At 49.2% G+C, this 13,344-nt stretch overlaps 1 protein-coding gene across 3 annotated transcripts in view; it reads right to left on the minus strand.

Moving 5' to 3' along the window:
• Window positions 1–4,940: 4,940 nt before the first annotated feature.
• Window positions 4,941–13,344, minus strand: part of MRPS5 (mitochondrial ribosomal protein S5) — a 107,923-nt gene continuing 99,519 nt past the window's right edge. For all 3 annotated transcript variants that reach the window (XM_043512212.1, XM_038397820.2, XM_043512213.1), the window contains exon 11: window positions 4,941–5,514. In XM_043512212.1, coding sequence (XP_043368147.1) covers window positions 5,290–5,514 — 225 coding nt within the window. In that variant the 3' untranslated portion in view covers window positions 4,941–5,289. The remainder of the gene's footprint in view (window positions 5,515–13,344) is intronic.

Genomic DNA, 13,344 nt, shown 5'->3' on the forward strand with positions numbered 1-13,344 from the left:
GCCTGAATGGAATGCTCAGTGGTCACTGTATTTAGCTGTCAGGGCTTGGCCTTTCAGTAGGGACTGCAGTGCTATTTTCTAGGACAGGAAATGTGATGTTAGCATATTGGAAAGCCTCTGTGATTGGTTGCTGTATGCTGGGATTGTAACCCGAGTTTCTTGCATGCTGCACTTTGCTTTTCTCTTTTACTTGGGCTGAATTAAATTGTTTTCTGTAATGCAAAAGGTGGTTCCATTACACTTAAAAGCAACCAATTGTTTTGATATCCGATCTCGCCGCCTTAACATGCCAGCTGACAGGCTGCAGCTACAGAAACCATTAAGTTCATGATGATCATTCCCAGAAAATTAGAAAATAGCTTTTTATTGTAATGTTATACTCACTACTCCACACAGGTATGCACATTTTGTACCCACAATCACTTTTATTGAAAAGCTTCCCATTTGAAATGCCTTCAGGGAAGAAAGAGTTTGAATTAAGCCCTCCAATCTTCTCCTGAGCAGCGGGTTTGAAAGCGAAAGATTGTGCAGAAAATTAGATCCAGCTCCCCAGCATATTTTGGGGTTATTGCTGAATCTCATTTTACAGTTTGCTTTATCTAGGAAGAGCAATTGGCTCCTGTTTTGTGCAGGACGTTCATAAATCAGCAATAAAAGCTTGATGCAATGGGAGACCCAACAGAGCAAGAGATCAGTTCTCGGACGGGGCTCAAAGTCTTTCTTACAATTGCCTGGTTCTTTCACATATGTAGGGTGGATCCCCGGTCTGGCCTGGCTGCATTGGGGTATTCCAGTGAGGCACATGGCACTGCCAGTGCAGCACACAGCCCCTTGAGCAGACAAGTGAAGAGAGCAGGGCAAACATTTCTGGACAAATAGTTTATTCACTGAAATACAGTTTGGGGTTGTCCAAAAAGATTAGCCAATTCGATGAATAGTTTCAGCCAAAAAGCTTTCTTTGGAAAAAGCCAAAACACTTGTTCTGACATTCTCAAAGTGAAACGTTGCAACTTTTTGTTTCGAAATGTAGCTAGATTTATTGAAAATAAAACCAGAACAAGCCTCCCAAAAGAGTAAAAAAAAACCCCAAAACTGAAAACAAAACCCCCAGTCTCCTTCCCCTCTCCTCCCCCCCGGTCTCCTGGACGTTTCCTTGGAGGCCCAATGTGTCTTCCTTGGTCCTGGGGCAAGCAATGGTGCTGGAACTCAGCCACGGGATGCATCTCACTGAAGTCGAAGTGCTCGGTGCACATTTGGGACAGGAAGGTGCACCATTGCCTCCGTCAGCAGAAGCGTCAGCCTGGTCTCCCTGTCTCTCTTGGTCCGCAACTTAAAATCTCTACAAATCTGTGACACGATTCCCCCACTTCAGGCACCTGGTGTGCGGGTCCCGCGTTGGCAATGGCTGTTTACAGACAAGACAGGTTTGAAGCCCCATGACTGAAGCATGTCCCAGAACCAGAACCCACAGAAAGAACTGAAGTGTATAAACTCTCTACCAGGGAACTTAACACTGAAACCATCAAACACTCAAACTAAGATTAAATGGGCACCAAAAACGGTAGAGGGAGGGTCTGCCAGGATGGCTCCCGGCTCGCTGGCCCTTCTGGCCAAAGCGATAGTCACCAGAAACGCAACCTTCCTGGATGAGTGGGACATGAAGCATGTCACTAAGGGTTCAAACCAGAGGTCCAGTGAGTGTTGACAGGAGAGATTCAGGTCCCACTGAGGTGTAGGTTTGATCAGTGGTGGGAAGGTCCTGGTTAGGTCCTTCATAAAACGTACTGTAATTGGGTGAGTGAAAGCAGTGCCCATCTATCAGAGAGAGGAAGGCACTAATTGCTGAGAGGGGAACTTGCATCAAACTAATGGAGAGACCTGGGGTCTCTTGGGGCAGGAGATAATCTAAAACAATCAGAATCCTTGCAGTGGCTGGAGAGTATTGACTGATCTGCGCCCAGGCAGAGAAACACCTCCATTTGTCCAGCAGAAGATCCTAGTTGAACCTTTCCTAATTCGGGTAAGGATAGCCTGAATAGGAGTCAAGCAGGAACATTCTATTTCAGACACCCATCACAACACCAGGCCATGAGGTGGAGTGAGTCTGGATTGGGGTGCTTGATTCTGCCCCTATCCTGAGTTGGGAGGTTCAGGAAAGTGTGGATCTGATTTGGGGTGGGGGTGGGAAGACAGGCAGACATTATCAGGAGCTCCAAAACTGCCTGGGTTAGTTTGGTGCTAGGAGAATGATGCTGGCCCTGTCGTAAAGTACCTTTCTTATGACACATGGAAGCAGTGGAATAGGAGGAAAGGCGTATCTAAGGTCATTTGCCAAGGACAACAGGAAAGCACTGCCCCAGGAGCTGCAGCCTATGGGCCCTCTAGAGCAATACGGCCACAAAGAGGGGCTGCTGGTTGAAGAGAACCCCAAGGGATTCAGTATCAGTGGTCCCTGAGGAAGTCTGATCTGGAGGGATAGAGTGCGTCACTCCTCAAATGTCCATCAGGGCTCAACTTTCTCCATGGAGATACAGGAGCGACCAGACTCGTCCGAGTCTGCAAACTGCTCCTCCGGTAGCGGAGGGGCCGTCAGTACTGGAGCACTCCTGTCAGAGAGCTGGGGGTAAGATGGCTCCTGGGACACTGAAGTTGTATCCTTTCTCCGGTGTAGTAACATCCCTCATTAGGGCTGGGCTGGAGAGGAGGGGAGACTGCTGATAAGGGAGGAACATAACTTCTGGTGTTGTGTAAGTGTCTGTACGTCCTCATGTCCAGGAGGTTCTGGCAGTCAAGTCTGATGGAACTGCTGCACCCTTGGAGGCAGAGTGGTCCTTGAACAAACCAGGTGGCACCAATGATGAGTCTGGACCTGCACTTGTAGACAGAACCAGTAGATGTTGGTCCTTCCGCTCTGGTGCTGGCATGACTGATAGAATAGGAGGATCTTTCTTTCTATGCACTTCACCCTCCAGTCCAGGTATTTTCAGCAGAGCCAGTTCTTTAGGGTATGTGCACGAAGGCTCACCTGACCTCAACAGGAAGGAGTGTGTCTCTTCTGGACAGTCCTCAATGGGGATCTGGGCTTGGGGTGCCCTCTATTCTCATGGGCAGCCCTCGATGAAGAGTCTTTGGACTTAGGTACTGGAAGCTCCACCCCTAAGCACATACTTAGAGGGGTACTGATTGTCAGTTCAGGCTGATGCACTGGGGGGGCGGGCGGGGGAGTGTGTCTCCGCGGCTCGGACTGAAGAAGGTCTCACAGCCTTCTCCATCAGGTAGTTGCTCAGGTGAAGCTCAGGAGATTCTTGAATTCTGGGTAGGAACAAGCGACAAATACTGCACTTTGCAGAGATACGCGTCTCACCCAGACGGCAGAGGCAGGGAATCTCCAGGAATGGGGGGAAAACATACTATGCTAACTATACTATAAACTACTAGTTAGCAGGCTCAGAAGGATAAACTATTGGTAGTTGTATTTACAGGGTCTACAAAGGAGCTGAAGGAAGGGAGGACACAGGGTGCTGATTCAGGCCACATGATGGTAACGAGGAGCTGGAGATGCGTCAGCCTGCACTGCCTCTTATACTCTCTGTTGAGAACAGGAGACCGGCTGTGAATGGGGGGGCCCAACAGACACTGCTTACAGGCATTTCCGTACTTGGGCGCATGTGCATAGCTATGTGTGGAATAGAGATCGCGACCAGCACTTGAAGACCTACAGACTTAGCCCCTGCTGACGACCTCAGAGCTCCTCTGCGGCCATTCTCACTGCAACCAGGAAGGCTTGGGCCAGGCTGGGAGTGGACAGTGGAGTGGGCTGTACCAATTCAAGCTGCATTGCTAAAGCCAGCCAAGCAGGATGACAGGTTTCAGAGTAGCAGCCGTGTTAGTCTGTATTCGCAAAAAGAAAAGGAGTACTTGTGGCACCTTAGAGACTAAAATTTATTAGAGCATAAGCTTTCGTGAGCTACAGCTCACTTCATCGGATGCTCTCTCAGCTCAATTCAAGCAGGATGCTCTCTCAAGCAGCAGAGGGGAGTGCAGGGTGTTTTGGGAGGAAAGATCACCCTCAGACATTTGTACTATTCACCATGTGGTGAAACGTCCTCATCTGTGTTAACACAGTTACTCCAGCTGGTTCCAGGACTGACTTGCTTCCTGGTTGCCTTGCTGACTGCCAAATGACTTCTCCTGCAGCTCATCTTAGTGCCCCAGCTAGCCTGCCTCATTGCTCTGGTCTAGAGCGATGTTTCTCACTGGTGGGTCACGAAAGGCACTTGTCAGGAATCACTACAAATTTTATTATAATCTAAATAAAAAACATCTGAATTCCCCACTTCCCATGCAACCTTCTCCTTCAAGGTCCAAGTATTCTTTGTCAACCTCCCAAACCAAGCACATAAATCAATGATACTGGCTTAGCACTGATATCTCTCTATCGCTCTTTTACGGTAAGCATCAGGGGGTTGTGAATGATGATTATTTACTTTGACTGAGGGGTCGACAAGCTCAAGAAATACTGGCCTAGATACGGATAGCTCCTGCCATTGATTCATCACACCTCCCTCTGCAGCCCTCCCCCATCACCATCTCCCCATCCCCCTGCCTTCCTCTTGCATGGCTCAAACCATTTCTGCTTCCTCCTGTTGTTCTTCCCCATCTCCCTTCCCCAAGTAAATCTTCTGTCTCACCTCCAGCAACTGTGCCCCAGCCCTTGGCCTCCCTTCGTCCTACACTCCTCCCTGTCAACATTTCTGCCCTTCTAATTTCACAGCGATCCCTCCCCTCTAACTCCGGACTAGATTACATGGTACAGAGGTGTGGCGAGTCAATGTACTAACATCTATCCTCACCCAATATGTTGAACTCTGAAAGCACATACAGAAATGTAAGCAGCTTTGGGGGAAAATGCAGCACATTAAATTATGAGAATGATTTGGTTTTATTTTAGTAATGTTTTTAATAGTTTCCCAAATATCTGTAAAGAAAAAACTAGAGTTTCCCGATTACGGACCAGGTCCAAGGATAGCAGCAGAGCACTGGCACGTATGAGATCGGCGTGGACGCAGATCAGCCATTCATATGCAGATTTGTTCATTAGCTGAATGTGGATGGCAAGAGACGTTTGCAGAAAAGCCAGCTAGACTGCTGAGCATCCAAGGCAGAGCAGCAGCAACCCAACATGGTGCTGAAGTGCACATCTAGCCAAATCATTAGTTTGAGCTGGACTTTTTCTGGGTTTGTGCTGCTGTACCTCTTTGAATATTGGCATGGACAGATCCCAGCTCTTCACCACACTGTCCTTTTGACATTTGCCCAGGAAGAACGTTTCATTCCTTGAGCTACTCTCACTTCGCTCCATTCCAGCTTGGTATTGGGAACTTCATCCATAGGTTCTGGTTCCTTCCTGACATCTCCATTAGGTGAAGCAACTACGATTGGCAGGGGGCCACACTCCTCACGGAATTCTACCACGTAGAGGCTTTTCTTATCTGCTAGTTCTTGATGGGTTTCCTGTTTGAGAGGTTAAAAAAAAATTTCTATAAATGTCACAAGAAAGAATTGAACCAGGACAAGTTCAGCCTATTGATATATCTAAATAATTTCCATTCTGTATTTACCTCCATACCAATTTTGAACACTGTGTAGAGTAGAGTTGGACCTTGCAAAGGGAATTAAAACCAATAGTAAAAGGTTCTATAGCCATATAAATAAGAAGAAAACTAAGAAATAAGAAGAAGTGGGGCCGCTAAACACTGAGGATGGAGTGGAGGTTAAAGATAATCTAGGCATGGCCCAATATCTAAACAAATACTTTGCCTCAGTCTTTAATAAGGCTAAAGAGGATCTTGGGGATAATGGTAGTATGACAAATGGGAATGAGGATATGGAGGTAGATATTACCATATCTGAGGTAGAAGCGAAACTCAAACAGCTGAATGGGACTAAATCGGGGGGCCCAGATAATCTTCATCCAAGAATAATAAAGGAATTGGCACCTGAAATTGCAAGCCCATTAGCAAGAATTTTTAATGAATCTGTAAACTCAGGAGTAGTACCGAATGATTGGAGAATTGCTAATATAGTTCCTATTTTTAAGAAAGGAAAAAAAAGTGATCCGGGTAACTACAGGCCAGTTAGTTTGACATCTATAGTATGCAAGGTCCTGGAAAAAATTTTGAAGGAGAAATTAGTTAAGGACATTGAAGTCAATGGTAAATGGGACAAAATACAACATGGTTTTACAAAAGGTAGATGGTGCCAAACCAACCTAATCTCCTTTTTTGAAAAAGTAACAGATTTTTTAGATAAAGGAAATGCAGTGGATCTAATCTACCTAGATTTCAGTAAGGCATTTGATACCGTGCCACATGGGGAATTATTAGTTAAATTGGAAAAGATGGGGATCAATATGAACATCAAAAGGTGGATAAGGAATTGGTTAAAGGGGAGACTGCAACGGGTCCTACTGAAAGGCAAACTGTCAGGCTGGAGGGAGGTTACCAGTGGAGTTCTTCAGGGATCGGTTTTGGGACCAATCTTGTTTAATCTTTTTATTACTGACCTTGCCACAAACGGTGGGAATGTGCTAAAAAAGTTTGCAGATGATACAAAGCTGGGAGGTATTGCCAATTCAGAGAAGGATCGGGATATTATACAGGAGGATCTGGATGACCTTGTAAACTGGAGTAATAGTAATAGGATGAAATTTAATAGTGAGAAGTGTAAGGTTATGCATTTAGGGATTAATAATAAGAACTTTAGTTGTAAGTTGGGGACACATCAATTAGAAGTAACAGAAGAGGGAGAAGGACCTTGGAGTATTGGTTGATCATAGGATGACTATGAGCTGCCAATGTGATATGGCTGTGAAAAAAGCTAATGTGGTTTTGGGATGCATCAGGAGAGGCATTTCCAGTAGGGATAAGGAGGTTTTAGTACCATTATACAAGGCACTGGTGAGACCTCACCTAGAATACTGTGTGCAGTTCTGGTCTCCCATGTTTAAAAAGGATGAATTCAAACTGGAGCAGGTACAGAGAAGGGCTACTAGCATGATCTGAGGAATGGAAAACTTGTCTTATGAAAGGAGATTTAAGGAGCTTGGCTTGTTTAGCCTAACTAAAAGAAGGTTGAGGGGAGATATGATTGCTCTCTATAAATATATCAGAGGGATAAATACAGGAGAGGGAGAGGAATTATTTAAGTTCAGCACCAATGTGGACACAAGAACAAATGGGTATAAACTGGCCACCAGGAAGTTTAGACTTGAAATTAGACGAAGGTTTCTAACCATCAGAGGAGTGAAGTTTTGGAATAGCCTTCCAAGGGAAGCAGTGGGGGCAAAAGATCTATCTGGTTTTAAGATTCTACTTGATAAGTTTATGGAGGAGATGGTATGATGGGATAATGGGATTTTGGTAAGTAATTGATCTTTAAATATTCAGGGTAAATAGGACTAATCCCCTGAGATGGGATATTAGATGGATGGGATCTGAGTTACCCAGCAAAGAATTTTCTGTAGTATCTGGCTGGTGAATCTTGCCCATATGCTCAGGGTTTAGCTGATCGCCATATTTGGGGTCAGGAAGGAATTTTCCTCCAGGGCAGATTGGAGAGGCCCTGGAGGTTTTTCGCCTTCCTCTGTAGCATGGGGCATGGTTGACTTGAGGGAGGCTTCTCTGCTCCTAGAAGTCTTTAAACCATGATTTAAGGACTTCAATAGCTCAGACATAGGTGAGATTTTTCATAGGAGTGGGTGGGTGAGATTCTGTGGCCTGTGCTGTGCAGGAGGTCGGACTAGATGATCAGAATGGTCCCTTCTGACCTTAGTATCTATGAATCTATTGAATTGCCTGCTTAAATGGCATAAGTAGCAACAAAAAGTGTCAGTTTTTCAGATGTATGTAAACTAAAGAAATGATCCCTGGAACACGTAAGCGTATGTAGAACACCCAGTGAATGGTGCGAACACTGGGAATTCTGCTGTGTGCTTCTGGCTGCAATGCTGTAGCCCCAGGACTGCTGATTTGCTAGCACTGTAAGGTCATTCCCAGCAGTACCGCTTTCTGGAAAGGCTACTGACGTATAATGAAGGCATGCAGTAGGATAGTAACAACATACAGTAACAAAATGTGGTAACATACCAAAAGCACTGTTTATTATACACGTGACAGGGCTGAATAGTCCTACCCTGCCAATAACTGACTGAAGATTAGTTAAATTAAATGAATATCCCCAGGAAGTAGATCTCACGGATGGGCAGGTAACTGGATGTTAGATGTCATATGGTAAGCTTCCCATGGCCAAAGTACACTTACCATTAGCCTGAAGACACAAGGCAGTTTAACAGAATCTTGTTGCTTCAATAATAACAAAAGTACCTGTGCTGTCCACAACACACAATTTTCAAGGTACTAATTTCTGTTATTCAAGGAAATTCTGTCCACTTGATTTTCAATCTTTCCCCCACCACCAAGAAAAATGATTCATTAAAACCTCATTCTTCAGAATAGGTATTCACTTATAGCAGCAAACACCTCTGCTGCCCATTCAGCGAACCAAAAAGAAAAAAGGGTTACTTATTTTCTCGTAACTGTTGTTCTTCAAGACTGTTGTTCACGTCCCTTCCACATTAAATGTGCGCGTTCCACGTGCAAGAGTGTCGGAAACTTTTTCCCTTAGTGGCTCCCGGCGGGGCCCCCCGAGTGGCGCCATTGCGCCGTGCATATATATCCCTGCCGGCCTGACCCCCTCCAGTTCCTTCTTGCTAGCGACTCCGACAGAGGGGGTAGGCGGTGGAATGGACACGAACAACACATCTGGAAGAACAACAGTTATGGGAAAGTAAGTAACCGTTTTTTCTTTTTCGAGTGCTTGTTCACGTCCATTCCACATTAGGTGAATCACAAGCTTATCTCTGGAAGAGGGGAGGAGTCACAGAACAACTGCTTGGAGGACCGCTCTGCTAACCGCTGAGTCCTCTCTGGCCTGCTGGTTGACCGCATAGTGGGTCGTGAAGGTGTGCACCAAGGACCAGCTGGCTGGTCTGCAGATCTCCTGGATCAGGACCTGTGCCAGGAATGCCATGGAAGTTGCTTGCACCCTGGTCGAGTGGGCTGTGACCGCCGGGGCCGGAACACCTGTGAGCTCATAGCATGCCTGGATGCAGCTTGTAATCCAAGACGAAATCCGCTGCGCTGACACTGGGAGGCCTTTCATCCTCTCGGCTACAGCCACAAACAGCTGCGCGGATTTGCGAAAGGGCTTGGTGCGCTCCAAATAGAATGCCAGCGCTCGACGCATATCCAGGGTGTGTAGGCTGCGGTGACTCGGGTCCGTATGGGGTTTTGGGAAGAACACCGGCAGACAAATGTCCTGGCCCAGATGGAATTGGGAGACCACCTTAGGGATGAACTTGGGGTGCGGCCGGAGCTGCACCTTGTCCTTGTGAAATACTGTGTATGGTGGCTCAGAGGTGAGGGCCCTCAGTTTGGACACCCTTCTGGCCGAGGTAATGGCAACCAGAAATATCACCTTCCAGGAAAGGTGGAGGAGGGAATAGGAAGCGAGGGGCTCGAAAGGGGGTCCCATGAGTTTAGAGAGGACCAGGTTAAGGTTCCATGGAGGGACTGGTGGGTGGGAGTATGTGAACACCCTCTCCAACCCTTTAAGGAATTGTCCCACAATTGGGTGGGAAAACACCGAGCCCCCCGAGAACTCTGGATGGAAAGCAGAGATGGCCGCCAGGTGCACTCTGAGTAAGGACGGGGCTAGCCCTTGCTGCTTGAGGTGCAGGAGGTATTCCAGGATGGCCTGCACCGGGGCCTGGCCCGGCCACACCTGTCAGAGTTCACACCAACACAAGAACCTTTTCCACTTGGCCATATACGCTGCCCTGGTAGAGGGCTTTCTACTGCCAAGCAGAATCTGCTGCACTGGAAGGGAGCACTAGCTCTCCAGGGCGTTTAGCCACAGAGCCTCCACCCCGTCAGGTGCAGTGACTGTAGGTCGGGGTGGAGAAGCTGTCCGCCGTCCTGTGTAATGAGGTCCTGGTGTAGAGGCAGGGGTACTGGGGCCTCTACCGACAGCTCTAGGAGAGATGTGTACCAGTGCTGGCGGGCCCAGGCTGGGGCGATGAGGATCACCGCCGCCCTGTCCCTGTGCACCGTGAGTAGGTCCTTGTGCACCAAAAAGAGCGGGGGGAAGGCATACATCAAGCCCCCTCTCCATGGGATCGGAAACATGTCCACGAGCGAGCCCGGGCTGCAGCCCTGGAACAAGCAGAACCGCGGGCACTGGGCGTTGGCCCTGGTGGCAAACAGGTCTACCCGGGGAAACCCCCACCTGCAGAAGAGCAAAAGCACGACGTCCGCCCTTAGCGTCCACTGGTGCATTGCATGGGCTATGCAAAGATTCCAGAGAGGGAAAGCTTCATGACCGAGTGGCAAGGAACGGGCCCTGCCCTGTTTGTTTATATAAAACATGGCAGTAGTGTTGTCTGTCAGAACTGTCATGCTGTAACCACTAAGAGTGGCATGAGAGGTCTGGCAGGCGAGACAAACCGCCCTGAGCTCCTTCACACTGATATGGAGCAACCGCTCTGCTCTGGGCCACAACCCCTGCGTCATGAGGTCCCCCAGGTGAGCCCCCCATCTTTGGTCTGAAGCGTCCGTCACCAGTGTCAGGTCTGGATGTGGGGCGGCAAAGGGGATGCCTTCGCAAACCACAGGCTGGGACTGCCACCACAGCAGGGAGTCCAGCACATCCCTTGGGGCTGTCACTACCAAGTCCAGGGGGTGCCTGCCTGGGCAGTACACCTGAGCGAGCCACACCTGCAGAGTCTGAGCCTCAGTCTGGCATACCTGACCATGTGCGTGCATGCCGCCATGTGGCCCAGCAGCCGCAGGCAGCACCTGGCCGTTGTCATTGGAAACTGGCGCAGGGAGGCCACTGCTTACTGGATAGCCCTGAATCGAGATACCGGAATTCTTGATCTGGCCTGCACCACGTCCAGGACCGCACCATGAATTCCACTCTCTGCGTGGGTACGAGCGTGGACTTGGGGACGTTGACCAGGAGCCCCAGCTCGCGGAACAATCTCAGGGCCACCTCCACATGGCCCCGCACCTCTGCCTTGGATTGGCCCGCCAGGAGCCAGTCGTTGAGGTACGGGTACACCCGGATTCTCTGCCTTTGTAAGAAGGCCGCCACCACCGCCATGCACTTCGTGAACACCCGTGGGGCTGCGGCTAGACTGAACGGGAGAACCGCAACTAGTAATGTTTTTGGCCAACAGTGAAGCGTAGGAACCGCCGATGTGCTGGGTGGATGGCGATATGAAAGTACACGTCCTTCATGTCGAAGGCAGGGTACAAGTCCCCCGGATCCAGGGAAAGGATGATGGTGCCCAGAGAGACCATGCGGAACCAGGCCTTGACCAGGAATTTGTTTAGCCCACGCAGGTCTAGGATGGGACGAAGGCCCCCTTTGGCCTTGGGGATGAGGAAGTACCGGGAGTAGAACCCCTTCCCCCTTAGGATGTGCGGCACTGCCTCTATTGCCCCCGCCTCTAGCAGCGAGCAGACTTCCTCCTCTAGGAGATGCTTGTGAGAGGGGTCCCTGAAGAGGGATGGGGAAGAGGGGTGAGAGGGGGGCAAACTGCAGTGAGTACCTGTTCTGCACCATGCATAAGACCCAATGGTGGACCACGCATGGGAGAAACGGGACAGGCGGTTCAGGAAACAAAGGGACGGATCCAGTGAGTGGTCTGGTACATTGTCCTCGAGCGCACCTTCAAAAGCTTGGCTTAGTGCCCGGCTGGGGTTTGTGCTGGCCTTGGTTCTGGTCCAGCGCATTATTGTTATTATTATTGTTGTGCCATTGCCTGTTATCCCTGCCTTGCCTACGGTAAGGCTCATGTCTACTGTGAGGCTGGTACTGGTGTTGAGGGGGAGGCTGCAGCTTAAAGGACTTCCTCTGGGTCGCTGGGGTGTGCATACCCAGTGACTTATAGATTCATAGATACTAAGGTCAGAAGGGACCATTCTGATCATCTAGTCCGACCTCCTGCACAGCGCAGGCCACAGAATCTCACCCACCCACTCCTATGAAAAACCTCACCCATGTCTGAGCTACTGAAGTCCTTAAATCATGGTTCAAAGACTTCAAGGAGCAGAGAAGCCTCCCTCAAGTCAACCATGCCCCATGCTACAGAGGAAGGCGAAAAACCTCCAGGGCCTCTCCAATCTGCCCTGGAGGAAAATTCCTTCCCGACCCCAAATATGGCAATCAGCTAAACCCTGAGCATATGGGCAAGATTCACCAGCCAGATACCCAGGAAAGAATTTTCTATAGTAACTCAGATCCCATCCATCTAATATCCCATCTCAGGGGATTTGGCCTATTTACCCTGAATATTTAAAGATCAATTACTTACCAAAATCCCATTATCCCATCATACCATCTCCTTCATAAACTTATCGAGTAGAATCTTAAAGCCAGATAGATCTTTTGCCCCCACTGCTTCCCTTGGAAGGCTATTCCAAAACTTCACTCCTCTGATGGTTAAAAACCTGAGCGTAGCCCGCGAGTCCTTGAAGCTATGCAGCCTCGCGTCTGTCTGATCCGAGAAGAGCCCGGACTCTTCCAAGGGGAGGTCCTGGAGCGTATTCTGGACCTCAGGCGGCAGGCCTGACTCCTGGAGCCATGCCGAGCGCCTCATGACCACCCCGATGCGATTGTTCTAGCTGCCGTGTCTGCCGAATCCAAAAGAGGCCTGGAGAGAGGTCTTGGCTACTGCCTTGCCCTCGTCCACCAGGGCCATGAACTCCTGTTGGGAACCTTGCGGGAAGTTGTCCTTAAACTTCCCCTCCGCCGCCCAGGAGTTGAAATTGTGCCTGTTGAGGATGGCCTGCTGGTTCGCAATCCTCAACTGAAGGCCCCCCCGACGAGTACACCTTCCTGCCAAAAAGGTTCAGGCGTTTCGCCTCCTTGGCCTTAGGGGCTGGGGTCTGCTGTCCATGGCGCTCCCTTTCGTTCACTGCCGAGACCACCAGGGAGCATGGACTCAGGTGGCAGAACAGAAACTCATAGCCCGTAGATGGGGCAAAGTATTTACGCTCCACTCCTTTAGCCGTTGGAGCGCTGGAGGCTGGGGTCTGCCATATAGTCTTATAGTTAGACTGAAAGGTCTTAATGAGCAGGAGCGCTATTGTGGATGGACCTTCAGGGCTCAAAATGTCCACCATGGGGTCCTCCTGCTCAACCGTCTCCTCGGCCTGCAACCCCAAGTTCTGGGTGACCCTGCGCAGCAACTCCTGGTGGGCTCTATGGTCTATCGGC

This window comes from Dermochelys coriacea, chromosome 3, assembly GCF_009764565.3.
Source record: "Dermochelys coriacea isolate rDerCor1 chromosome 3, rDerCor1.pri.v4, whole genome shotgun sequence".
NCBI lineage: Eukaryota > Metazoa > Chordata > Testudines > Dermochelyidae > Dermochelys > Dermochelys coriacea.